This window comes from Triturus cristatus, chromosome 11 (genome assembly GCF_964204655.1).
Source record: "Triturus cristatus chromosome 11, aTriCri1.1, whole genome shotgun sequence".
Lineage (NCBI taxonomy): Eukaryota > Metazoa > Chordata > Amphibia > Caudata > Salamandridae > Triturus > Triturus cristatus.
The window spans coordinates 1,083,037,387-1,083,061,716 of record NC_140594.1 but is presented as its reverse complement, the minus strand read 5'-3'; the positions used below and the strand labels follow the sequence as shown (position 1 = coordinate 1,083,061,716).

The following is a 24,330-nucleotide window of genomic DNA, read 5'->3' as shown; positions in this document are numbered from 1 at the left end:
ACCGACCGCCAAAGGAGATAAAAGACTTCTCTATTTGGATCATTTGGGATCTATCGGAGAGGAAGGAGGCAAACCATTTAAGCTCAGTGCCCTCCATGCCCGTTCTCTGTTGAAGAGTGTTAAGGAGAGTGTTGTGATTGACAATGTCAAAGGCTGCAGAAAGGTCCAGGAGGATTATAAGACAAGACTCTCCCAAATCGAGTATCTGCAGCGCGTCATCAATCACTTGCAGCAGGGCTGTTTCAGTGCTGCAGTTTTGAATGAAGCCGGACTGAAAATTGTCGAGGATCATTGTCCTTGGTATGACGAGTTGTTTCGCTACACATTTTTCTGTGATTTTCGCAAGAAAAGGTATGTTAGTGATGGGGCGGTAGTTGTTGAGGTCGTTCGCGTCAGCGGTGGGTTTTTTAAGCAGAGGGGTGACATGCCCAGTTTTGAAGGAAACAGGAAGGGAACCTTGAGACAGGGAGAGGTTGACCAGAGTGGTCCAATAGGAAAGACAATGGGTATAGATGGCAATGGCACTAGGGATGGGGTCCAGAGAATGGTTGGAGGGCATTGTATTGAGGATGCTTTTAAGGAGGGCGTCTTCAGAGATGGGGTCAAAGTTCTGCCAAATGTTTAAGGATTCTGTAGGGGTAGAATGAATGACCTGATCTACAAGTGATTTCACTTTTTCGTCAAAGAATATAGCGAATTCCGCTGCTTTCTTAGTAGAATCCTTCGTAGTAGAATTTCTTAGTAGAACCTCACCTGGCGGGGCTCCCCACTTCTGCCTTCAGTACCCAGTAAACTACTCGCTCTGGCTCGTGAGGACTCCCTGTCCGCTCCATGATTTGTAGGGGCGCCTCTCCCACACTACAGCCTCTTTTCTCAGACGTCCTCAGTCACCCCGTGTGAGCAAGCTGCGTGTAGCGCAGTTTTCTTGCATGGCATAGCTAACCACACCAATTTATGCCAAAACCATTAAAAACAATGCGCATCATGTGTCCTCCGTGTGCGGACGGTGCGCGAAGGGCACCGTGCGTACATGGCCTATAATGCGTAACGTGGGCGCGCAGTGCGCGTAGCGCACCGCGTGCCCTGCGTGCACGGCACTAACTGCGTGAAGTGGGCGCGCGGTGCGCGAAGCGCACCGCGTGCCCACCGTGCGTGCACGGCACGCGCGCGGTGCGCGAAGCGCACCGCGTGCCCACCGTGCGTGCACGGCACGAACGGCGTAAAGTAACTTAGCATTTAAAAAACCGTACAAATTCACTGAAAAAACCATAGGTTTCACACACGTTATAGTTAGGAATTAGCATTTAAAAAACCTTGCAAATTCACTTAAAAAACCATAGGTTTCACACATGTTATAGTTAGTTGGGCATTTTCCTCGTAAAAAACCAATGAAATTCCCCTGTTATAGTTAGTGCAGGCAACTATAACTCACGCGACCGTAATCCGCTGATGATGACGTCAGATATTACATCACTGATGACATATGTGTCTTTCTGAAAAAATAAAATAAAATATATGTATAGCTAAAAAAAAAAGGAAGACATGGCTATATAAATGTGTAAATACAGTGATGTAATATCTGACGTCATCATCAGCGGATTATGGTCGCGTGAATTATAGTTGCCTGCACTAACTATAACGGGGGAATTTCATTGGTTTTTTACGAGGAAAATGCCCAGCTAACTAAAACATGTGTGAAACCTATGGTTTTTTAAGTGAATTTGCAAGGTTTTTTAAATGCCAATTCCTAACTATAACGTGTGTGAAACCTATTATTTTTTCAGTGAAAATAAATAAATATATATATATATATATATATATATATTCATTCTCAAAGATTACAGGGACGTAAAGTAAACAAATCAAAAACTTTTCACGACTACCTCCTCCTCAAAGATTACAGGGACGTAAAGTAAACAAGTCAAAAACTTTTCACGACTACCTCCTCCTAAAAATATTCCATCGTTCCATATTGGGACTCGCAAGCTAGCCGTTGTGGAGACTATCTGTTATCTAGGATTTGTTTTCAATACTAAACAAACGTGGTCACACATGGTGGGTAGCAGGGCACAAACAATGGCGTGCTCTCTGGCTGCAGTTTCCAGTTTCATTAAGAAATTGGGGTCAAAGCCCCCAACAATAATTGCCAAAACAATCTCGGCAATGATATACGGGGCAGGGGTCTGGGGCATTGTATCAACTGACTCCCTACAGAAGATTAGAGAATGGGTTCTTCAAGAGGATCGCTTCGCTCCCTCCCTCCCTCCCTATTTTTTAAATTCTGTCACTCACTTAGAGCTGGATTTGCCGTATGTGTCTTACATTGCGAGAGTTGACCCGATCATGCTCTGGCCCTCGATCTGGAGCAGGAATAGAGTGGACCTTAATCAGACTATTATACAAACTGTCCGTTGGTCTGCGCGGAGGTGTGTTAGCAGCCCTATGATGAAGCATGACAGCTTGCTCTGTGTGAGGGCAGTTTTAACACTCCTGTGTGATTCCCCTCTCCCCCTCTGACTTACAGCATCTTATGCACACAGTCCCTCTTCTATGTAGTGGTTTCATAGTTGCTGAAGGAGGTCGAAGCGGGACTTAATCCTCCTACCCCTCTTCTATGTGAGTTTATACATTTTTTTATTTTATTAGCATTTTACATATTCTATGTGAACCACACAAATTTCAACTAGCGTCTGTAACCATATCCCTCCTCCCTCCCTGGCTCTAGCGCATCATAGGCACTGTATATTTCAATTGCGGTCAGCAGGAGGGGATGACTTCCTTAAACTGTGTACCACCCCAGGCCCCCCATCACCCACGCCATCTGCCTCTCTTCAGGGCTTTTGGGTAGCCTCAGCAACTCATGACGGCATGTGCATCTACAGTGGTAGTGCATTTGTGGGCTCTAAGAGTTTGGTGAGCATTGCTAGCCATGCCTACAAGTCGTCCACAAGTTTGTCTATGCGTGTTTTGCGCATGTGGCTCTCCTGAGCTTTTGCCCATCCAGCCATATCTCTCATCTAGTCTTTTATGTCTGGTACAGCTGGGGGCAACGAGCGGAGAACGATTCTACACTTGGCCAGGCAAGGCACAGCAGAAGGGATCCTCAATCGAGTTTCTTCTTCTTTTTTTTTTCTTTTTTTTTTTTTTAAATTTTTTTATTTATTTATTTTTTTAAAATTATAGATCAGCCCTAACCAACTGACTCTCCTCCCTAGGAATAGCCCACCACGTGGTGGTGTTCAGGGACTTGAGGATCACCTCCCAGTTATCCGCAAGCTTCGGGCACCCCTAAAATACATGCAGGAAGCCTGCCCTTTTCCCAGAGCAGCATGGAAGGGGGGGGGTTCATACCTGGTATGTAGCATGAAGCTTGCGCGGGTGAGGTAAACCTGGTGTTCCTCATTATGTTAAAGTAGTTTTAACGGGGCATTGTTTTTGACCCCCTTGTGGATCTTCTTTCACTCTTTAGTCGAGAGGGGCTCCTCCCAACACGTCCTGCCACATGGCCTGCACCGCAGCACACCCATAGGCATATCCTCCCTCCATGCCCATTAAATGTGTGAGATCATCCTTTGGCCACCAGCCATGTGTAACAATGTTCCCAGGGTCTGAGACGCCCTGGGGACGTCAAGGAACGGTCAACCATATCTCAGGGGCCGTCGTCTCAATTTTCGCAAACTGTAGCAACAGGACAGTTCCTATCTGGAATGTTTCTATAACATTGGCCAATGTGATGAACCTGGCAATCGGGTAGAGGTCTCGTAGGTGCTCAAATCCAGTCCCGCCATTTGTTGATCACCATAGTTCGAGCAATGGGTTTAAATTGATGCAGCTTCCAGAGGGGTATATCCGATATATAGGACCCCTTTCAGGGCAATCCTGGCTGTCCTGTCCCAAGCTCCACACAACTGGCGGGCCACATAAGGCAGTGTTTCTGGGACTCTCGCCCCATCTTTAGAGTTGGGGCTGGACGTCTCCACAGGTACCCCTCAGTAGCATGCTCTTCAAGCCAATGGACCATGTGCTGCAGTTGTGCGGCCAGGTAATCTAGTTCTAGGTTCGGTAGTTCGAGATCTCCCATGGTCCCAGGTGTGCTTGGGAGTAACAGACAACCAATTGCTTCCAGCCCCTTGGCCTTAAAAATAAAAAAAAATAAAAAGCTCTTTCACACTATTTAATTTACTGAACCATCTTGGATCGGTAAATTTAAAAAAGAAAAGTTATCCACGTCAGGCATTCACATTAATAAGCCTACTCCATGGTTTTTCAAGGGTACGTAGAGGCTTGTGCTTCTAAAGTAGTCTGAGATATTATGAAAATGTGTACTTTTAGAAAGGTGATTGTCAGGGGGCACAGCATTTGATTTCCTCTTGTTATGACTTTTGAACACATTAGATGTATTCTTTTAGGCCTTTTAATGTTCTAATTAATGCATTATTTTGTAGTGTCTGAATGATGGACCACGCCATGTGCGATCAGAGTGTGATGTCCTCTGTAACCGGCAGGAGTCTGTTGAGTGATACTTCTGTTTTTATAGCAGAAACTTCCAAGGAGAACCTATTTAATGGTTCAGAAATTGATGGTAACTATGAACTATTCTTTTTCTTTCTTTTATTTGTAATCTATGTGCAAGAAATCATGTTTGTTTTGTACTCTTGGAAAAGAGGCTCACTATTCCCTTGATAATGTTATCAAGGCATGTGTTCTTGGTGTGGTTGGGTAGAAGAACATCAGGCGTATGAGCACCAGGAAAGTAGGCTTTCATGTGATAGTCTAGTTTATGAACTCTGCTGTGTACACGAGTATCTATCACATTCTAGGATTGTGCCACTGTGGCCCATTCACTGCCCTTGCATACATGACTCGTATAAAATGCATAGAGCAGTAAATGGATTATACTACAATGAAGATCTTGACTGATTTCACTTTTAGTAGAAGTGCCTTTTCTTCAAAACAAGGTGTTAACGAATACCTTATTGCCGCATGCATATGTATTTGCTGGTCATCCTCTTTAGTTGTGGTAACTGCAAGTTAGCGACAGTCAAGAGTTTTCTCAGTCAGCAGCAACCAACTTTTCCAGAACCCCACCGTCCCAACTTTCCAAGTACCAGCTTCTGTTGCTGGAACCTAAACACCCCCTCTCGAATCTGAACAGTAATTGTGTCCTGAGACTCCGTTTACATTTGATATGGAGACGTAATAAAACTCACCTTCATGGAAGCACAATTTAATAGTATGCTGGACAACCATATTTACCATAAAGCCAATTAGGCCAAAAAATGATAGGACAAAAATTTTCTACTATAAATCAGTTTCACGCAAATGATCGTTTTTCATTTTAAATATAAGCAAGTCATTGCAGTCTTTAATGTCCACTAATACATTCAGTGGAAGAGCGGATAATGTTTACTTTTGTACCCTATATTTCTTTTGAATTCACTTACACACTGAATTGTGTTTTTTTGTGTTTTGATCTTGAAATGGGAATGTTTCTCTACTACAGCCTATTTGTTTTTTTTTTTTTGGGGGTATTTTATTTATTGAAATTTGGTATTTGGATTACTGTAGAAAAACTAAGCAAATACCCATGTTTTCCCGACAGAGGAAATGCCACAAATTGAAACTAGGGTTGTCTTGGTGCAGGACGCTGGACAAAACGAGGAGCTGTTGAAAGCTTTGGAGGTATGGGACACCTGTGTTTTGAAATGGTCTATCTACAGCCACGACCCCCATAATCCTTGTTTCTCCCAGTCGTCTGTGATTTATATGAGTCTTCCTTTTTCAGACAGTTAAAATAATGGAAGTTCCAGTTGTAAAGCTAAAGGAACCCTGTCCTGGAAAGCCAAGTGAAAAGTTTATTAAAAGTATTGTGAATATGGTATGTCCGTTTCTTCTGCACACTGGACTTGCATGGAGCATGCGGCAATTCACTGGATGACTTGATCTAAGTGCACAACTAACATTCCAATGCATAATGTGTTTTTGATTCTCTCTGTATCGATGTGGATTTCAGGAAATTGATTGCAGCCCTAGTGTATTTAAAGCAATTCGCGTTGTTTTGGATTTGACCTTGCTTGTGAAAAAGTAATGAGCTGGGTCTCGTACATTAAGTAGAACAATCCATACTTGTGACAGGCATTTCTTATATACCATTGAAAACACACAGTCCAGTTATTAGTCCTTTTAAAGGAACTTTTATCAACCTCCATTAACTTATCTGACCGTATGAGCCTGCATATGGATCCCTACATTAATGAAGCGGGCTTTCTTATTTTATGTATAATCTACCCCAAGAGGAGAGTTCTTGCTTGTAAGCTTTACTAAGTTTTTAAATTACATTTGATATCTCTTGTTGGTAATTCCCAGCGTTCTACCTGGCTTACAGCCAATCTGAAAGCACTTCCGATTAAGGTTTCTATTGTGGAATTGGGTGCATGATAATCTTAAGCAACAGAGTGATTGTTTTGGTGAAGTGGGACATTGATTTATTTATTTAAGGGGTCATAGATTGAAATTGGGACACCAATGTTGTGCTATTTTAACCATACTAATTTTTGATTCACATACTTGGAGGAATTCACTTGGCTTTGTTTGTCTTGTATTATAATCTTTGATTTTCGGTGAAGGGATCTCAATCTTTGCAAAAAAAAGTTTTAGGAGGGATCTCAATTATTTGAGGTTTGCAATGTGAATTTACCTTATCTCTATAAATGCTTAGAAAAATTGACAGCTATTATAGGTTTCATTTTTTTCTTAATTGTAATCAAGGAAGACGTCCTTTGTATAAAATGTCAACTGGGTGTGAGAGGGATTCAGAAGGATAATTATTCTTTATTGTGAAACAAATTAAGGAAATTAAAGTGTCGTACATCAAGACGGAAACGGTGGAAGAATTTGGAGATGCAGATAGCCCTGAATTTGAGACGGTGTTTGTGCTGTCAGACTTCCAGAATCCTGTCTTTAGTCACCTGTACAAAGCAGAATGCCGTATCCTTGGACCTCCCATCGTACTGTATTGCTCACAAAAAGGAGAGGTCTGTATATAAACTCTTATGTACTTTGTGTTTGATACTGTGAACTGCTGCTTTTAGGTAGAATGTTCTTAGCTCTTACCACTTTGGCATAATCTCACCGAATGTTGAGTGCCGCCTGATGTGAATGCGTAGGATGCAAAGTCAGTTGAATTGCTCAACCAGAAAAATGCATACTATTGAGTTTATGGTTAAAGGCATATTATTGTCCATTTTCTTTATTAACCAGCCATTTAGTTATTTTATCTTGTCACAGTCGATATATGCTTTTAAATAGTAGTTTCTTAATATCACTATTAAAAATCGGCAACTATTTTTTTTAAATGGTATCAAGTTGCCTGGGCCTTGATAAAAACACTGGAATGTCCGTCCTGCTGTTGGAGGAAAATACTTTGTTTAATGCATACCTCCGTATGTTTCTCTGCTCATCTGGCTTTTGTTAAACTGGTCTCCTGTAACTTTCTTTTGCATGTAGTCAAAGCACTCATGTCCATCAAGAAAACCAGTATGGGCAAAACAACTAAGTCTGGCTGTGGCAAGTGTGAAATTCTTGTCAAAGTATTTTTGCAACAGCTCAGGTCACCTAACCCTTGCACTGAAGGGCACATCTTTTCATGCAGCTACGCAAGTATTATCAAGCAAACTTCTGTTCCTCACAGTGCAAGTCCGCCAATGGATGAAGTGGGGTAACCCACAGCCCTTCACTCTCTTTAATGCCCCTAAGAAGAAGAGCCAATACCAACACTGGAGGTGGGCCGGAAGCAGTAAAGCTAGGCCGCTAATCAGATATAACAAAAAAACTCCTAATACTGCAACTACTCTTCTATCCTCTTTTTTGAGAACACATTTTGAGATGAAACAAAGTGTAGAAGACCTTCGTTTTCTTTGAATTAATCAATGAATTTATTTTGTCTTTTCATTTATTTAGACTTCCATCTATAAGAATGATTTGAAACTTCAACCATCTATTAATGACTAGTTTTGAGAAATTTCACCACACCATTCGTTGAAAACACATCAAGCATACTTGTCAGGCATCCCATTCATTCCTATAATATCATCATACACATACATTCCTGACACATTCTAAAATAGATATATCCTGCAATTAATTGATGAACAAAACAATCAAATTTTTTCTATTAGGACCACAGAAAGAATATTTTTTTTTTAGCTAATTAGTCTCTAAGGTTGTTGGATTATTTGAAATTTCTTGTGGTTTCTTCACGAGGGATACGCGTTTCGAGACACATTCTTTTCTGGGGCTCTCATCAGGACCTGTAAATTAAAAATAGAGCCATTTTTCAGTAAAATTGGTGCCCCTCTCACTTGTATGCAAAACAAGACCTCATTTAAATTAAGTTTACCTCTAATGGAAACACGTTGCGATCAGCCGATCTAACGAAGAAAGTCACCTGAGTGAGAAAAATGGAAAAGAATGGTGTAGCTACGTGTTGGACCAGTATGTCACATCTTAGTCAGGAACAAACCTACAATTATGTTGGCTTACTTGTTGGAGAATCTGTTGTGTAGACAGAAAGGGGCAGCAAGTTGAAGCTTGCGGCGAATCTTTGTTTTAGCGAAGCGTCCGCTGAATAATCTGATGGCGCCTGAAGAAAAAGTATAAGTTGCGCTTAATTACCATGTAGAGGCGGGTGCTGACAGTTATGTAAGTTCCAGTGTATGGGAAAGCAACATCGTACCTTATTCGTGCATCAAGGGGTGTTCAATGGCCTCTTTTATAGTCTTCTTCCAATTCTTTTTAAGGGGTGGAAGGGTTTGAACAAAACATTAGTGAGCTAATAATTCACGCATTGCAGAGTAGGTCCGTAGTATGAGTCAGGACCGACTTGTGTCCTAGCTTAGTCTTTCGCGGTTATCCAATGGGGTTGAGTCAGCGTTAGTCACGTAATCGTACATGATCTCATGTTGTTAATATACGTGGAAATGGAGGAAGGACTCTTCGCTGGACGGCAGTTTTTTTATCTTCAATCTTTATTGAAGACATGCGGCTGACATTGTTTTCCAAAAAGGACATTTTTTACATGCTTGCTTGTTTGATTAGGCGCAGGTATAGTTGGAGACATATTTGTTATCCACTGTTGCAAAATTAGGTTTCTATTTCGGTGCTCTGTTTGGGCAGGTGAAGCTGTAAATAGGCGTTGCCTAAGCTGCTGCGTGCCAGTCAAAGCAAGAGGCTTTATAATGAAGACTCAATTCGTACTAGTGTACAATCTGGATGGTAACACTGAATGGTGACCGTGTCAAATTTAAGTATCAACATTGCTTCTTTTCTAGATCGTATAAGTTCCAAATCGCCACCTCTTTCGTCACGTAAAACTTTAGCAATAACTGTCCATCCAGATTGTACACTAGTACGAATTGAGTCTTCATTATAAAGCCTCTTGCTTTGACTGGCACAGAGACCTATTAGCTTCCAAGTAGTATGGCTACTAAGAGTAGAACTAGTATCAAAGAAAAGTGCTATGACGCAAATATGAAATGTCCTTGTTACTGTGTTATCATTAGAACTGTCTTGCCACCAATGTTTCTGTCAAATCAACTAAATGCTTTGTGAAGGAAAGTAAGTCTTTTTTTTTTTTTGTTTGTTTTTTTTGTTTTTTTTTTGTTGCAAATCCTTTTTGAACCAGTACCCCAAACACCCCCACAAACAGCACTAAAGTCACATTGGTGAAAAAAATGTGACGATTCTTTGTACGCAGGCTGTCTAATCTTTTTTTAAAGTAAATAATGCACTTGTGTAGCACAAACTGATTTGAGATCTATAATATAGGGTTTGTAACCGGCCCAAAAGCGCAGAGATACTCCAGTTGGAGTAGATTCCAGCGCTATAAAAACCCATAAATAAATATAGCTGTACTTTGTTGAATAACTTTAAATGCTTTATTGCAACCTTCTATGTGATGAATACTTCTTTCTAGCTGGTTTCCTCTTATGTTCTTACGTTGTATTTAATCCATTTGTTTTTCAGCCTTTGCCCTTCACTTCACGCCCATTGTACTCCCCAAGCATGCTAAACCTTGTGCTATGCTTCACCGGTTTCAGAAGAAAAGATGAACTGGTAAGAGATTTTAAACCCTTTGTCCAGTATGTATTAACTTTGAGTGTTTAAATCTGAGTTACTATATTACCTTTGAGGGATTATACTTCGTGTAAATACATCGCACTTTATAAATCTCAGTTTTTATTGGCAAGTGAATTTGCTCTACTTTTATGGATGTTTCAAACTGTACCAAAGGGTATGGAAAGAAAGTATTGCATTTCTTTTGCAATATGAACAGTTGGCCTTGCGTTCAGTCTTTCACTAGCTGTTGCAGCTACAGGATAGGTTGTGTTTTGAAGAGGGTTCCCGATCTGGCTGCTAGAATGACCTTTTACCCTTTAATCTTGGGGGTCTCCAACCTTTGCTATAATGGGAGCTACTTACGAAAATTATCCCAAGCTACTAATACTATATTAGTTTTGTAATAGTGACCACATAAGTTGAGATTACATTAGTGTGGCCCCTTGCAAGATTGTCATCAGTGATCACCTTAGTGCATCAGGAAAGATTGCCAGCAGTAACAAAGTATGGTAGATATGGGAGAAAATATATATACAAAAGCTTCAGATGTATTCAGGTGTAAAGCTACTGGTCGCTCGTGAGTGATTCATTGGAGAATCCAGTTTTCAACATTGCTCTTTTAAAAAAAAAAAATATATATATATAGATTTGTCTGACGAAGCACGTATGAGTTGCTTTCAGTTTGCCAACTCCGTGTTGTCCTTGAGCTATATAAAAAGCCCTTTCCCCTAACTAATCGTTAGCTAAGGGTGTGCTTGAATATGGTCTTTGAGGCATGCCTGTCCTTGTAAATTCATTTTTAGACATCTACCCCAAGTACTCGGGAGTGTCCCATATGTATTCTGCTGTAAACCTTTGGGTTGTCTTTTGCGACATTTTACTTCTGCCTTGCCTTTGTGCAGGAACAGACTGTGTTTAGTTCGAAGAACCTGAGGTGGGTGAGCTTGAGTCCCATAAGATAAATTATTTCACTATCCATCTAAGCTAACAAACCTTGCCGTCTTATACTTTAGCTCCATGGTGTGAAATCATCCTGTGCTTCTCTGAACTTGACTTCCAATAACGCTGATGTTGAAGTAAACAATAACAGGCGATTGAGGATTAAAGTGTAACTACTTAAGTCGCTCAATAACCAGCAGTCAGGGCTCCAGACAGATTGATTGCTCAAAACTGGCTGGGGCGTAAAATGTGAGTTCACTTTAAGAATCGGGCAATTTGATTAGAATAGGGAATAACAATTAGTTGTTCGATATTTGTCCCTTGTTAAACCTCCTCTCCCAATACCAGTCACAAAACATGTATGTCAACGAAATCTAGCTCCACAAAGTTGGTAAAAATGCAAGAATATCCTGAGAAAATTAGAAAATACCGAAATCCCATCTGCTATATGAAATGGATGATTAAAATGATCACCGTAAACCCATATGTGGCTCCCATCTCCATTCAGAGGTTGCCAACCTTGCTACCGTGCTAACCCCACACAGAAGGCATGTAACTCTTTGCTTGGCTCGATCCTGATCACTTTCATACATCACCTTACAATGTTGAAGCGGATTCTCACTCTCCCCAACAAAAATTCAAAATGAACTTAACCTGAAGTCAGACCTGTTTTGCGAGGGCGCCATTGGTTTACCGGAGGATTTTTTTTGTAAAAGTTTTTACTGTAGCTTGTTTTATAGCACAAACCTGGCTAAGGGGCATTGGAGCATTGTTTTGACACAGATTGTGACTTTTCCAGAATTGTATGCAATTTCCTGCAGGTCATTTGGTCTATGACCTATGTGATAGCTGCATATGAAACAATACCAATATGACACTTGCAGCCTGAGATCAAGCAATATTAAACAAGCGGTCCAGATGAACTCCAAGCTTCAAACACACAGAAATCGCAGGAGTGTTTTTAATTAGACTCTGGCACAAACTGAATTCTGTACTGAGGAATTCTCTTGATTTTCCGTCTTTCAAGGAAACCTTGAAGACCTACCTGTTCAGGGAGAGATTTGAATCCTGCCTCATGGACCAAACCTGCCTTGTCAATGTATCTACAGACTGGCTTGCTTAGAAATGGGAGAGCATTTTGAAATATTTGCTTAAAATAGGTTTTTAATTCTATAAGACGGAAAAGCTGGATCTCAATCTGGTACATTTAAGGAAAGCAAAGGGAATTTTGTTCACTTCAGCATTACTGGGGTAACATCTGGTAGACCTCATTAGCTCCAAAAGGGAAGGTGTGCTTTTTCTGGGAAAAGAACTGGCGAACTTCCCACTCATTTTTTTTAATGAGTTACTCTCGAGCAGTGACCAGAGTCTGGCAAACACATCAATCTAATCTGCAGGTGAAGGGCAAAATGGAGCACAACCTTGTTTCCACAAAATAATTTTTCAGTGTTTTTTTTTTTTTTTTTTTTTTTTTTTACAGTTGTATAGATATGCAGTGTTTGTCTTCACATCCTATATATCAGAATGATTATAATTATTATAAATGACTCTGCAGATAATCATATTGTGGCACATTTTAGATGGGCCTCCATATAAAACACAACCTAGAAGAGGGACTTTAAATTTCTGATAGCTGTCGGTACATGTGAGGGAAACACGTGTATTAAAACTGCCCTCACACCAGCAAGCTGTCATGCTTCATCATAGGGCTGCTAACACACCTCCGCTGGAAGTGGAGCAATAGGGAGGGGGAAGACCATACAACACACAATGGACTATGTGGGATCACAGGTGAAAATATGTGCAGAAAACGTGAATAAAACTGGTTCCAGGGAGTCCCTATTATAATTTTAATACTGGGTACCCTGTCTAGAGTCAAGAATGGTCACAACAGGACCAGTGGATGATTGACTGGGGAGCTTATAATGAGACGCCAGTCCCTCCACTCTGCAAAACCGTGATATGTTTCAGCCGGCCAAATGTACTACCCCGGCTTTCATCAGGACTCGCACCAATATGATCCCATGGGTGCTAACCCTACTTCCTTCTGATCCATGGGTGAAGGATAGTCACCCTTCTGAGTAGCTGCTCAGGCTAAATGTGGGAGAGTTCCTTGCTCTCCACGAGGAACCAAGTTCATTTAAAAATCTAGACTTAGCTGCCGGGGGAGCGAGGACAGCTCCCTATAGTCACACTTTCGTCAAGGTGAGCGGTGACCAACCCATTTGGTCTCTCCTGGCGCCGCATAGAAGTGATATCACACATCCCTAACCTAGTAGTGGGTTCCCTACTCAGAATGTCTAAATGTTATTCATCTAACATGTATGATTTATAATGGTTTACAAATCCTTAATTATACCAGTGGTATATATTGTCCCCACATGACTTCTGTTGGAATTAGTTCAGCAATGGGAATTCAGTCCTTCGGAATCACCCCTCTGCAGACTCGCACCCCACTCTGGCTCCTTGTATACCTTTTGACTAATGTTGTCTTAAGGAGCAAGGAATGGTCACTTGTGCTCGGCTCCTGCCCTGATAGAAAAATTTGATTATGCCCCTTTGCCTAAGCACATGGTAGCTAAAGAAACTAAATCAGCTTTTTCCTTCCAAGATGTATCGCTACAGGTTCACCTTCCCTTTCAGCTGTGGCTGCAAGTCATGCACCAGAGAAGTGGAACGTTTCCTCCTCTGTCCTGTTAGTTTAAACCCAGTTAGAAAACATGGAGTTTTTAAATGGAAAATGTGGAGTTTGAGCATGCATTTTAGTAGCGCTACTGTTTTAATCATAGTACTTTTATTAGGCACCACAGCTACTGCATGCATTGCGTCATAAAATGCAGTCATGTTTTTGCCTACATACAATCGGGCGTGTCTAGCTTGTAACATGCTTTCACACCATACATACTACACATGGAATGATCATGAAAGCAAAATCTCTACTGGAAGGTCTCTCCCCCCTTTTGTTTTGAGTAAGCGGAATGGCTTGCGGCACTTTTTTTTTATTTTTTTGGGGGCCAGGGAAGATGAAGGAAAAAGTCATGCAGAGAGACAAAAGGTTCTTTGAGATAAAATTTCATTAGGAAGCAGCACTCAATGCTGTGGCACAATATGATGGTTGGACATCCTCTGAAATTTCATTAGGAAGCAGCACTAAATGCTGTGGCACAGTATGATGGTTGGACATCCTCTGTATTTTATCAGATAATATGCACATTGTGTACCATAGTTTAAATGTTTTTTGTCCTGATGGTGGAGTACACCTGTTGTAACCACCTAAATAAATGGTATATTTACTATATAGAACCTTGTACAGTGCAGTGTACAATAGAAACACTGTAGAATAGATAAAGGACACGTTCATAAGCTCGGAGTGTACTCTCTTTAGAAGCCACTTGTTTCTAAATGTATATATTAATGCATTTTGGGTGCATGTGCTTGTATAGGATGTAATGTTTGTGTGAAATATTGCCTATATATGTAGGGCTTAAAACTAAAATGTTTTCCACTTAAAGGCAATGAATAACTGGCATTTAATGTGGATTCCTTTCAGATATTTGTTTACATTTGTTTTGACTGTACTTTGTCTCTTCCTCTTACACATGCCTGGATTTCAGGACTGTTGTTACAGGTTTATGGCTCTGTCCTAATCTTTCGGCAAGATATTCACAGCATATTCTAAACTGCCAATGGCCGTTTAGCCTCTATGATGATGCACCTTGCAACACTGATTTATTTGGACTTTTTTTTTCTTTTCAAATGGATTTCAATGCTTTTTATTGACTGTAGTAGTTTTGCACTTGAAGCCTATTTTCCAGTGACCTATTTATTAGCCTGTGTTTTCAGTAACATGTTTTTCAAACTGTACATGAACCCATTTCCTTTTCTGTTCAGGTAAAACTTGTTAATTTGGTGCATCACATGGGAGGAACTATTAAAAGAGATTTCAGTTCTAAAGTTACTCACCTTGTTGCCAGTTCTACACACGGAGACAAATTCAGGGTATGTTAATATTTTTGATACAAGCTTTTTGTTTTTTCTTTTTGGTAAATGTTTCCCCTGTTCGTTTTATTGTACAAGAACTCGGTTAGTAGTTTGGTCTCCCCATTACACTACTCTTATCTGCCCTTTGTTGGCATACTACACAATTTATTTAATTGTAAAGCGTAGCAAGCACTTCGCAATGACAATGGAACAACTTCACTTCTATGCCGGTCTCCTAGTTTCAATAGAGATGGGTCCTCTGCATCTGTATGAATGTACCCGGAGATAAGTTGTACATTCTGTGCCTTTTAAATAACATTTAATAGTTATGTTATGTTAATTTTTATAAAGCGCGACTAGTACCCGTAGGTGTCCTGGCGCTATAGAAGAGGAGTCCATCCTTGGTCCGAAACCGGGTAGGTAAAAAAGGCGTTAAAGTGTGAATAGCCATGTCTTGAAGGCCTTCCTAAATTCCAGATGATTAGTAATATTTCTAAGATGGAATGGAAGTGTATTCCATGCCTTAGTTGCTTTCACTAAGAAGCTTCGTCCACCCCAATTCGCTTTATTTGCCCTTGGGACTGAAGCTAGGAGAGATAGTGAGAGACCAGGGCGACTTCTTAATTGCTTTATGCTCCAGAATGTACTTTAATAGCCTTTTTGTTTTCTACATAATCAGAATAAATTGGAGAAAAGCATACTGTTTCCACACGTGTAAGTCCCTCTCCAAGGCAGAAAAATTAAAATGAGTCCATCTATTTAAGTTGCTAAGTCTGTCAGATGCTGATCAGTAATTAATCATTTAATTTGAGTTAAAAAAAAATTTTTTTACTCGGTTGACTAAGTTGAACTTTACAGTTCTACGATTCTACTTGTACAATTCTCTCCTATATAAAATCTTTTGGACTTTATCTTATGTCCCTTACAAGCATTCCGTTTGCTAGAGATGTGGTCCTGACTGTTTACAGTATACCTGGTACACTGTTCTCTTTTTTTTTTTTTTTTTTTTTTTTTTTTGTATCCTTAAGACTTCATCAAGAAGTCCTCCTTTCAGAACCTGTTAATGCTCACTTCCCTCTTAGACATTCTGTCTTCATACTTTGTCCTAATATTTTATTCGGTATAATGCCCCAGACCAGATGGGAAAGCATTTGGACAATCTGCAGTTCATTAGATTGTTTCTTCAACATACAATTATCTGTGCACCCTTCTCCCACCAGCATGTAATAGATATGTTGCTGTTCAAAAGTGTTCTATTAACCCATCCATCTTAGCATTGACCTGTCCTATTGCAGAAAAAACATGTTGATTGACTCTCTATACCGAAGTTCAGCTTCTCTTGAATTGGCGAAGTCATCATGGGATATTGTAGTGGTATTCCTGTGATTGAGAGGAAAATGCAGACTTTGTAAGCAGACTGTAAGGTGTATAAACTAAAGGTGCAGTCAGAGGTTGGTTCTTTCTTGGACATATGGTGTTTGACATCTAGTAACCATTGCTCCAATAGGGAGGATGAGTGACCTTTAGGAACTTTTAGCAGATAAACATTTTGTTAAACCGGGATAAAGCATTTGAGAGTCCGTCGCTCCTTTACTCGAAGGTTATTCCAAGGAACCTCTCTCAAGCCTGCCTTTTCACAAGTGGAACACGGTCTGTGAAAAGGACACTTGGGCATGCTTGGGGGTGCTTTGAGGCATTGGTTCGCAGTGAGTCAGTGGCTCATTGTCGATCTTGGGGACCTAGTGAAGAGGGGTAACAGGACAGCAGGGCCACTCTTGGTGCTGGCCTGGTGGACCCTGATGTCCCTCAATGGTAGGTCTTGATTTGTTCTGTTGGAGTGCGTACTAAGCCATCAACAAGCCTTGTTGCGGCAACTGCTCCGGTTCTCTGGGCGTCTTGGTAAGGCGATGGATCCGACGTCCTGAAGCGCGAAGACCTTTCTCTCGTCATGCTGCTCTTTCAGTGAGTCTGATGGCTAGCAACACGGTGGACTAGCAGATGCTTTGCAGACCCTGCAGATACTCTACTCCAAGGGAAATCTTTTACGATTTTTGAGGTGCAGGGCAGTCCTTTAAGGATTTTGGGGAGGGTGTCCAGCGTTTGGCGAAGTCGGTCCCAGCAGGGGTCAAAGTGCTAGCAGCCTGGCAGGGTTTTGTGCCGATCTTTGGTTCAGGTCTTCAGTTCTCGCTCTGTTCGGTCCTTCTTTATTCCTTGGTTCCCAGTAGTCGAATCTGATTGCCTGGTGTCAGGGGTCCACATAAATACTCCATAAGGGATGTTAAGGGGAGTAAAGCATAGTAGCCAATGGGCTTCTCACCTCTTTGGTCACTACACCCACTAGATGACAACTTTCTGTGGTGAGGGGGCATCACCCTGTCCCAGAGTTCCTAGTTTCACCACACAAAATCAGTTAGAATTCTCGCTTTCATGTTCACTCCAGGCTGCCCACCTTAGGGGTGTGACTAGCCTGGAGGCGTAGCACGCCTCCTTGCATTGCTAATTTCCTTCACATCCTGGTGCCAAATGAGACGGGGGGGGGGGGGGGGAAGCCACGCCCTCATATCAGTCAATGGGCTCTATGAAGCTCTGGCCAGAGCAGACATTGTTTCTGACATCAGTGGGGCTCTCATGTCCTAGGGGGTCAGAAACTAGTCTGCGGTGGCAGGCTGGACAGGACCAGTCAGCCAGCACACTAGAGGACTAGTAGGGTTCAGCGGGTACCTCTAAGGTATCATCTGGGTGCATGAAATATTTAATTCAACTCTGAAATTGGTGAGGGTTTATTAATCTAAGTTGTTTGATACCAGACACCTTGGGTTTCAGTGAATCCATCATGAAGCGGGAAAACCAAGTTTTGCCCAGTACATACCTTGAGATGGCTTCCTTGTTCATGTGCAATATCTAGTAATTGACTAGACATTAGAGGGGCATACCTGCTCATTCAAATATGTCCTCACATGTGCTTTAATGCACCTTGCCTTAGGGCTGCTGTACAGGTGACTCGCCTATAGAACATACAATTTATTTCCCATGGCACACAGGAGTGCGCCTTGTCATGTTTTCAAACCTGGTTTGCACCATGTCATGCAGCCAGCGATGTGTGGAATTTGTGTGGGCCCTTGAGGGTGGCATAAGATATGTTTCAGCCTGTAGAAACCCTCTTTAGTACCCATACCCTTGGGACCCTGGGTACCATTTACTAGTGATTTAAAGGGTGCTAAAGTCCTTAGCCAATAGTGAAACAATCAGACATCACTTTGTTTTAAGAAAGGAGCACTGGCACTGAGGTCTGGTTAGCAGGCCTCCGTGCACTGTCAGTCGAAAATCTGCATCCAGCAGCTATAATGTGGAGGCACAACTGCAACAAAAGCCCAGTTTCCTACATTTCATTCTTTGGAGTTAAGCTGGCCACACACATCACCATGTTTTGGGCAAAGTACTCTTGTCATATCTACAGCATCTGTTCTAAAGCTTATGTCCCAAACAGTCTATTGTGGAAGAATGAAAGTTATTTTTTCCATTAAGAGCATCTTCCCAAACATCCATAAGCAAGTCTCACTCCCTCCTTTAAAAAATGTTTTTTTAGAAGTACAGTTTGCACTTTTACATTGAAGGGAGAATGCATAATTGCATTTGTTTCAGGTAATCCTTTCCAGCACTACCTGTGCAAATGAAGATTTATCTGAATAAATCTTGTGTATCCCTTCCTATTCCCAGCTCTTGATGCAACCGCCATGTAGCTCTAATGTCCTTGTATTTCGTAATTCCAATTGCCAGCACGTACCTCGACCGTTCTACTTTGCCTATCTTGTAGTGATTGCGTTGCAAGTAGTTTTCTGTGGTCATGTGTTTAAAATTGCCTATTTTGCCTTTGTGTTTAGGTCGCTGTGAGTCTAGGCACTCCCATCATGAAAACGGATTGGATTCTGAAAGCCTGGGAGAGAAGAAATGAAGTGTACGTATGGTACCACCCACCCTTCATTGGCAGCCTTACTTTCAAAAGCATAGGAAACACTACTGGACATGCTTTTTGCTTTCATGATTTGCACGTTGTACAAAAGTCTAATTTAGAAATGGAAAAAGTGAGCATTACTTTTCAGCAAATAGTTTAAATTTATAATTTTGTAAAATTCCTTTGGGTTCCCAAGCATTTTCCATTGATTGGAAAAACGATTTTCTGAAGTTAATCTTGTACGGTTTGTATACACTACCTTTTTGTTTGCTTGTGTGGTCCTTCAACCCAATATTCTTGTAAAGATTTTGGTGAATACCTCCATCCACTTTACCCATTTCTCATTTTTGCATTCACATTTTTTAACAAATTGCCTGTTTGAAGAAATGTCCAGAGCACCACCAAAAAAAGACGATTTGAAGGTTCATCACTCTAACGGGTCCATATAAGTAAGTTCAAAAGCATTCAGCAAAAGGTACGCATAGACTGTTGGGTTCCATTCATTTTATTCCAAATGATCGATTTAAAGACAGCTGACACGAGTTTCGTCACACTTGACGACTTTTTCAAGGCTTGTATAAGTCAGTCCAAGCGAAACATCGAGTGGTGTTCTATGGTTCCATAAATTGGGATTGCTATTGGGACTGAAATCTTGACACCACTCGGTTTCGCTTGGCCGGACTTCTACAAGCCTTGAAAAAGTCGTTGAGTGCGACGAAACACGTGTTTGCTGTCTTTAATCGATCATTTGGAATAAAATGAATGAAACCAAACATCCTGAGTACCTTTTTGCTGAATGCTTTTGAACTTACTTATAAGGTCCCGTTAGGGTGACTGACCTTAAAATTGTCTTTTTTGGTGGTGCTCACGACATTTTCTTGACATTTGTTTGTATGGATGAGCTCCTCCCACTGTACTTGACACTATAGGGATGACATGTCCTTGTTTCCATTGAGCACACCTACTCTGAGTGTATTGTGCACTTTCCTGAATTTGTGTATGTGCTGGCATCTTTGTTTTACCGTTGTCATCTTCTCCGTTTGTATAAATTGCATGTTTAGTTTGTTGATAGGAACTTTTTCAGCTTCTATATTTGTCGAAATTTTTATTTTCCTCATTTCAGTAAAAAAATAAATATATTTTATTTGACTAGTTTTGTTTCACAACTTCATTTTTAGGGGATTTTCTGCAGCCAATGAGGAATTTAGGAACGAGTTCAAAGTTTCACCTTTCCAAGACTGCATTTTAAGTTTTCTTGGTTTTTCCAACGAGGAGCAGGCCAGCATGGAGGAAATGGCTGTATCACATGGTATGGAATAGTCTATTTTTAAGAAGCCGTAGTTTGAAGGTATAGCTGTGTTCTGAGGCATATATTCACTTTCAAAAACCTGTATGGTAATGATCTACATTTTATAGAAAGCTGGCTCTTTATATGATATAGCAAAATGAGATGTATCGTATAGAGTCCAAGGGATCCCTTATCAGTGGACAGAGGGCTTTCTATGACAATTTCAAGGTGCTTTGCTAGTGGGGGTAGTGTGGTCGATCAGTCTTCGACTTACCACAGGGGAGTGCTAGACATACGAAAATACACATCATGGTCAACGAATGAAACTCGCGACTCAAGGAAGAGATCCACACCAATTTACAAAAATTGCAGCTATCTTTATATATCTTTAGGCATCAGTAAGTATGTTTTTACCTTTGCACCTCTTCTCCACAGCCCAGCTGTGACAGGCAGAGTTGTCCTTGGGCATCTGATTTTCTTACTGGGAGCAGTCGTGGTGGTGGGGGCCTGCGTGTAGAGGCTGCAGGCTGTCGCAGAGGTGTCCACACCCTGGACTCAGTCTCTGGAGAGCTGGAGGGGGGAGGTGGGGGACTATGCTGACACTGTTGGCCCCCTTAAACTCTGGCTTTGACCGACTGGTGCAGTGGTGTCTTCAGAAGTCTGGTGTCTGTGATCACGTAGTCTTACCGTGGATCTTTGGTTGCTTGCAAGGAAGCAGGTCTGCTACTTCGTGGGAGGTCTTGGTTCCTGAGTGAGGTGCTGGCTGCAGGACAATCAACATGTATTGCAATTGGCGAAGTCAGTAGGCAGACTGTCAGGGTTGGCGTCAAGTCAGTTGCTGTATCTTTTGTTCTTGCTGGATGCATATCTTTTTGCCCTTCTTCGTCTCATGTCAGCATGATCTGCTCTTCAGGTACTAGGGGCTCCCCTAAATACTGAATATGGGGAGTGTAGGGTAGTAGCCAATGAGCTACTGACCCTTTGGGACACTACGCCCCCTATATGACCACTTCCTTTGGGAAGTTACCATAACCCTGCCCCAGAATTCCTATGTATGCTATAACAAAGATGGCTACTTCTTAAGTCCTGTCCATCTCAGTTTAGCCCACCTTAGATGTGGTACTAACCTTCTGGGTAGAGAGCCCCTGCTCTCTGGGACCAGAAACAGTGCACATTCTGGGCAGAGGTGTCGGACCTCCTTCCCCAGAATGGGCCAGTGTTCGAAGAGGGGAGCTTCAAATTCCTGTGCACCTTTGTAATTCGGCCCCCCTCCTCCCAGCCTTTGCTGCTAGCAGCAGATGGAAGCCCTCTGTTTACACCCCCACTTTGCGTGGGGAAACTTAAGCATAGGTTATGTGCCTACCTCTGCCAACTCACCCTTAAGGTGGGGCAGGAGAGGTGAAGCACATCTTTCAGTTCTCGCCATCTTTAAGATGGGAGACACCTCCAATCAGAACTAGGTCTATGCCCCTCTTCCACAGGAGGGTGGCATAAGAGGGTGTAGTCATCCCAGGTAAGGTGCCCACTGACCCTACCTGCTGCTCCTCTTAAATGCCCCTAAATCTAGTGTTTACGTGACTATCCCAGACCTGGAAGTTAGATTTGCGACGACCTACAAAGAAAGATGATCCTGCGGAGATGACTGAGGACGACTGCCTTGGCCCCAGCCCTGCTGGCCTGTCTCCAGCTTCTGCGAACCTGCGACCAGTCATGCAGGCAGCAACCTCTGAAACCCTGGGAGGACGGCTGCCTTCGAAAACGTCTCCAATCTCCCCTGGACATCAGACCTGCCCAGAAGAAAACCTACTCCAAGGACTCTGGATTCAGGAGAATCCCGGTCTCTGCTCACTCTGCACCAAAAGCCCACGCCCGAAGTCTGAGTGACTCACCTGTGAAGTGAAGGCTCCCCAGTGATCCTGACCTTGTGTCCAACGTTGACTCACCGCTCCTGACCACCACCATGGCGCATGCACTGTGAATCCAGAGGCTCCCCCTGAGCGGATCCAGTAAGAAGCCTTGGTGAGCTGAACCAACGGTGCCCCTATGACCCTCTACATTTCTGCTTACCTCTGCTGTCATTTGTCTTCCTTCTACAGCCTCCGGTGCCACGCCTGCAGCCTCTTTGCTGAAAGAATCTCCTTTGAAAAGCATGGGGCGCCTGATGTTGAAATTGCACTCTGCACCCAGCTGCTCTGTGGTGGTGAATGTTTGGTGTTTCTTTGTGCCCCGTGCTTAACCTAGCCCCAAAGCTTGGCCCCTGCAACCAATCTAATTAGCTGCAAGCAGTGTGGCTCTCGGCACACTCTGCATAGGGCCGAACTCTGATTTTGATCTCTGCACACGGCCGCCCTTGTAACGATGGTCCAGTTTTGGTACTCACCTCACCTGGCCCTTGCTGACATTTGGCTCCGAAGACTGGCATTGTAAGTGCAGTACTTACCTGTTAAACCAATATATTCTCTTCCTCTCAGGATAACATTGGACTGTGCTGAAAAGATTTGAAGTGTCAATTTTTCAAAGTGAAATGTATTTTTAATTAAAAACTTACTTACCTTGTTACGTAGATCTTGGTCTTAGACCAATTTTAGAAAAAATATACTTTATCTTCTTGAGTATTGTCCATTATTGATCTGTTGTGCAATAAATGTCTTGCACTCCTGTGCGTTAGGGAGAAGGCTGCTCGCCCACACTACCTCTAATAGAGCACTTTGGGTTTTACCCTGTCGTGTACGCTTTTGGGGGAACCCCTCGACCTATTGGCCATAACATATACAGAGCCAGTTTCCTACAGTATCCGTTGTTCCTCCATACATCTGACCTCCACCCAGACTTTAGAATGAGCTGGCCTGGTAACTCGGATCATGTATTGTTTAATGGCTCAGAGGAGCGAGTGGTTATAACTTTGCGCCATTATCAAAACTGGGGCTGCTCCTTGAAGAATGATGTCCTTGTTGCTACCACTAAACATTGGTGACCAGTAAGGAATGATTAAAGGGTATAGTGGTCAAGGAAGCAATGGCTAAAATGTAATGGTCCTAGCTGAACATTAACATTTGATCCGTTTTATTTCTAGGAAGTGGGGAATGTTATTTTGGAATGTCTGGCTTTTGTGTGTAGACTCATTTTTGGGGGGGTGCATGGGGGTGAGAGTGGAGGCGGGGAGGCAGAGTCCTAGATGAATGTTTGCCTAGATGAATGTTTGCCTCTATAGCAGACCTCTGTGTCCTTATGTCGTTACTGCTCTGCTACTTATGGTGTTTTTCAGCTTTCCATTTTCGTTGGTTTTCGGAATGCCTGCTCTTCTTTTTCCCCATGTTTTTTGGGAATGTTTTTCATCTAGCCAGTGTTCTCCCCCTCCTGTTTTATTTTCTGAAAGATTTTCTGTTCTTGGTATCACAATTCCTACTTTATTTTTGTGCCTTCTGTTTTGAAACGTTTGTCTGCACACTTTTCCCCTCTTACTCAATTCTTCTACACCCTTCCCATTTCTTCTTGATCGAATTGACCATTGATATTAATTTTAGTAAGGCATTGAGAGCCTCGACTCTTAAAATGCAGTTTCTGGAAAGTTCACTTCTAAAGTTAAAGCTCTTTATCATACTGACGGGTCACAGATACAGTTTCTGAAGGGGGTAGATTAGAGCATTCAGAGGATAATAAAATAATTTTAAGCTTTGATAATTGTTACTCCTGTTAAGTGGCAGGCTAACTGCAAATATTGTCTGGAACAATCTGTATAAAAAATATAATCATTTCCACAACGCTGAAATCAAACTCCTGTTTTTGTAATCCCACTCTCTAGGGAAACTAATGCATTAGATTTTATCCTCTCATGCCTTCTAGAAAATCTCTTTGCGCCTGAACCGCAAAATGAGGATTTTTTTTGGACAAATTGCATCTATCTCAACTCCAATGGCCCTGATCCCTGGCAATATTTTGGCATTTCATTGCTTTGTTTTTGGAAGTTGACGACTTAAGCCTTGCAAGTTGGGTATGATCAGTGGATGTTTTTTTGTTTTTTTCTTCTATTGACTTTGACGAGGGAGGTGACATT

At 41.9% G+C, this 24,330-nt stretch overlaps 1 protein-coding gene across 6 annotated transcripts in view; it reads left to right on the top strand.

Moving 5' to 3' along the window:
* ECT2 (epithelial cell transforming 2) overlaps positions 1-24,330 on the top strand; it is a 210,481-nt gene that overhangs the window by 23,515 nt on the left and 162,636 nt on the right. For 4 of the 6 annotated variants that reach the window (XM_085635428.1, XM_085635424.1, XM_085635429.1 and 1 more), the window contains exons 2-9: positions 4,446-4,582; positions 5,603-5,682; positions 5,786-5,878; positions 6,852-7,034; positions 10,024-10,113; positions 14,947-15,054; positions 18,918-18,991; positions 20,167-20,297. In XM_085635428.1, coding sequence (XP_085491554.1) covers positions 4,453-4,582; positions 5,603-5,682; positions 5,786-5,878; positions 6,852-7,034; positions 10,024-10,113; positions 14,947-15,054; positions 18,918-18,991; positions 20,167-20,297 — 889 coding nt within the window. In that variant the 5' untranslated portion in view covers positions 4,446-4,452. The remainder of the gene's footprint in view (positions 1-4,445; positions 4,583-5,602; positions 5,683-5,785; positions 5,879-6,851; positions 7,035-10,023; positions 10,114-14,946; positions 15,055-18,917; positions 18,992-20,166; positions 20,298-24,330) is intronic. The other 2 variants (XM_085635430.1, XM_085635427.1) reach the window with 1 other exon arrangement.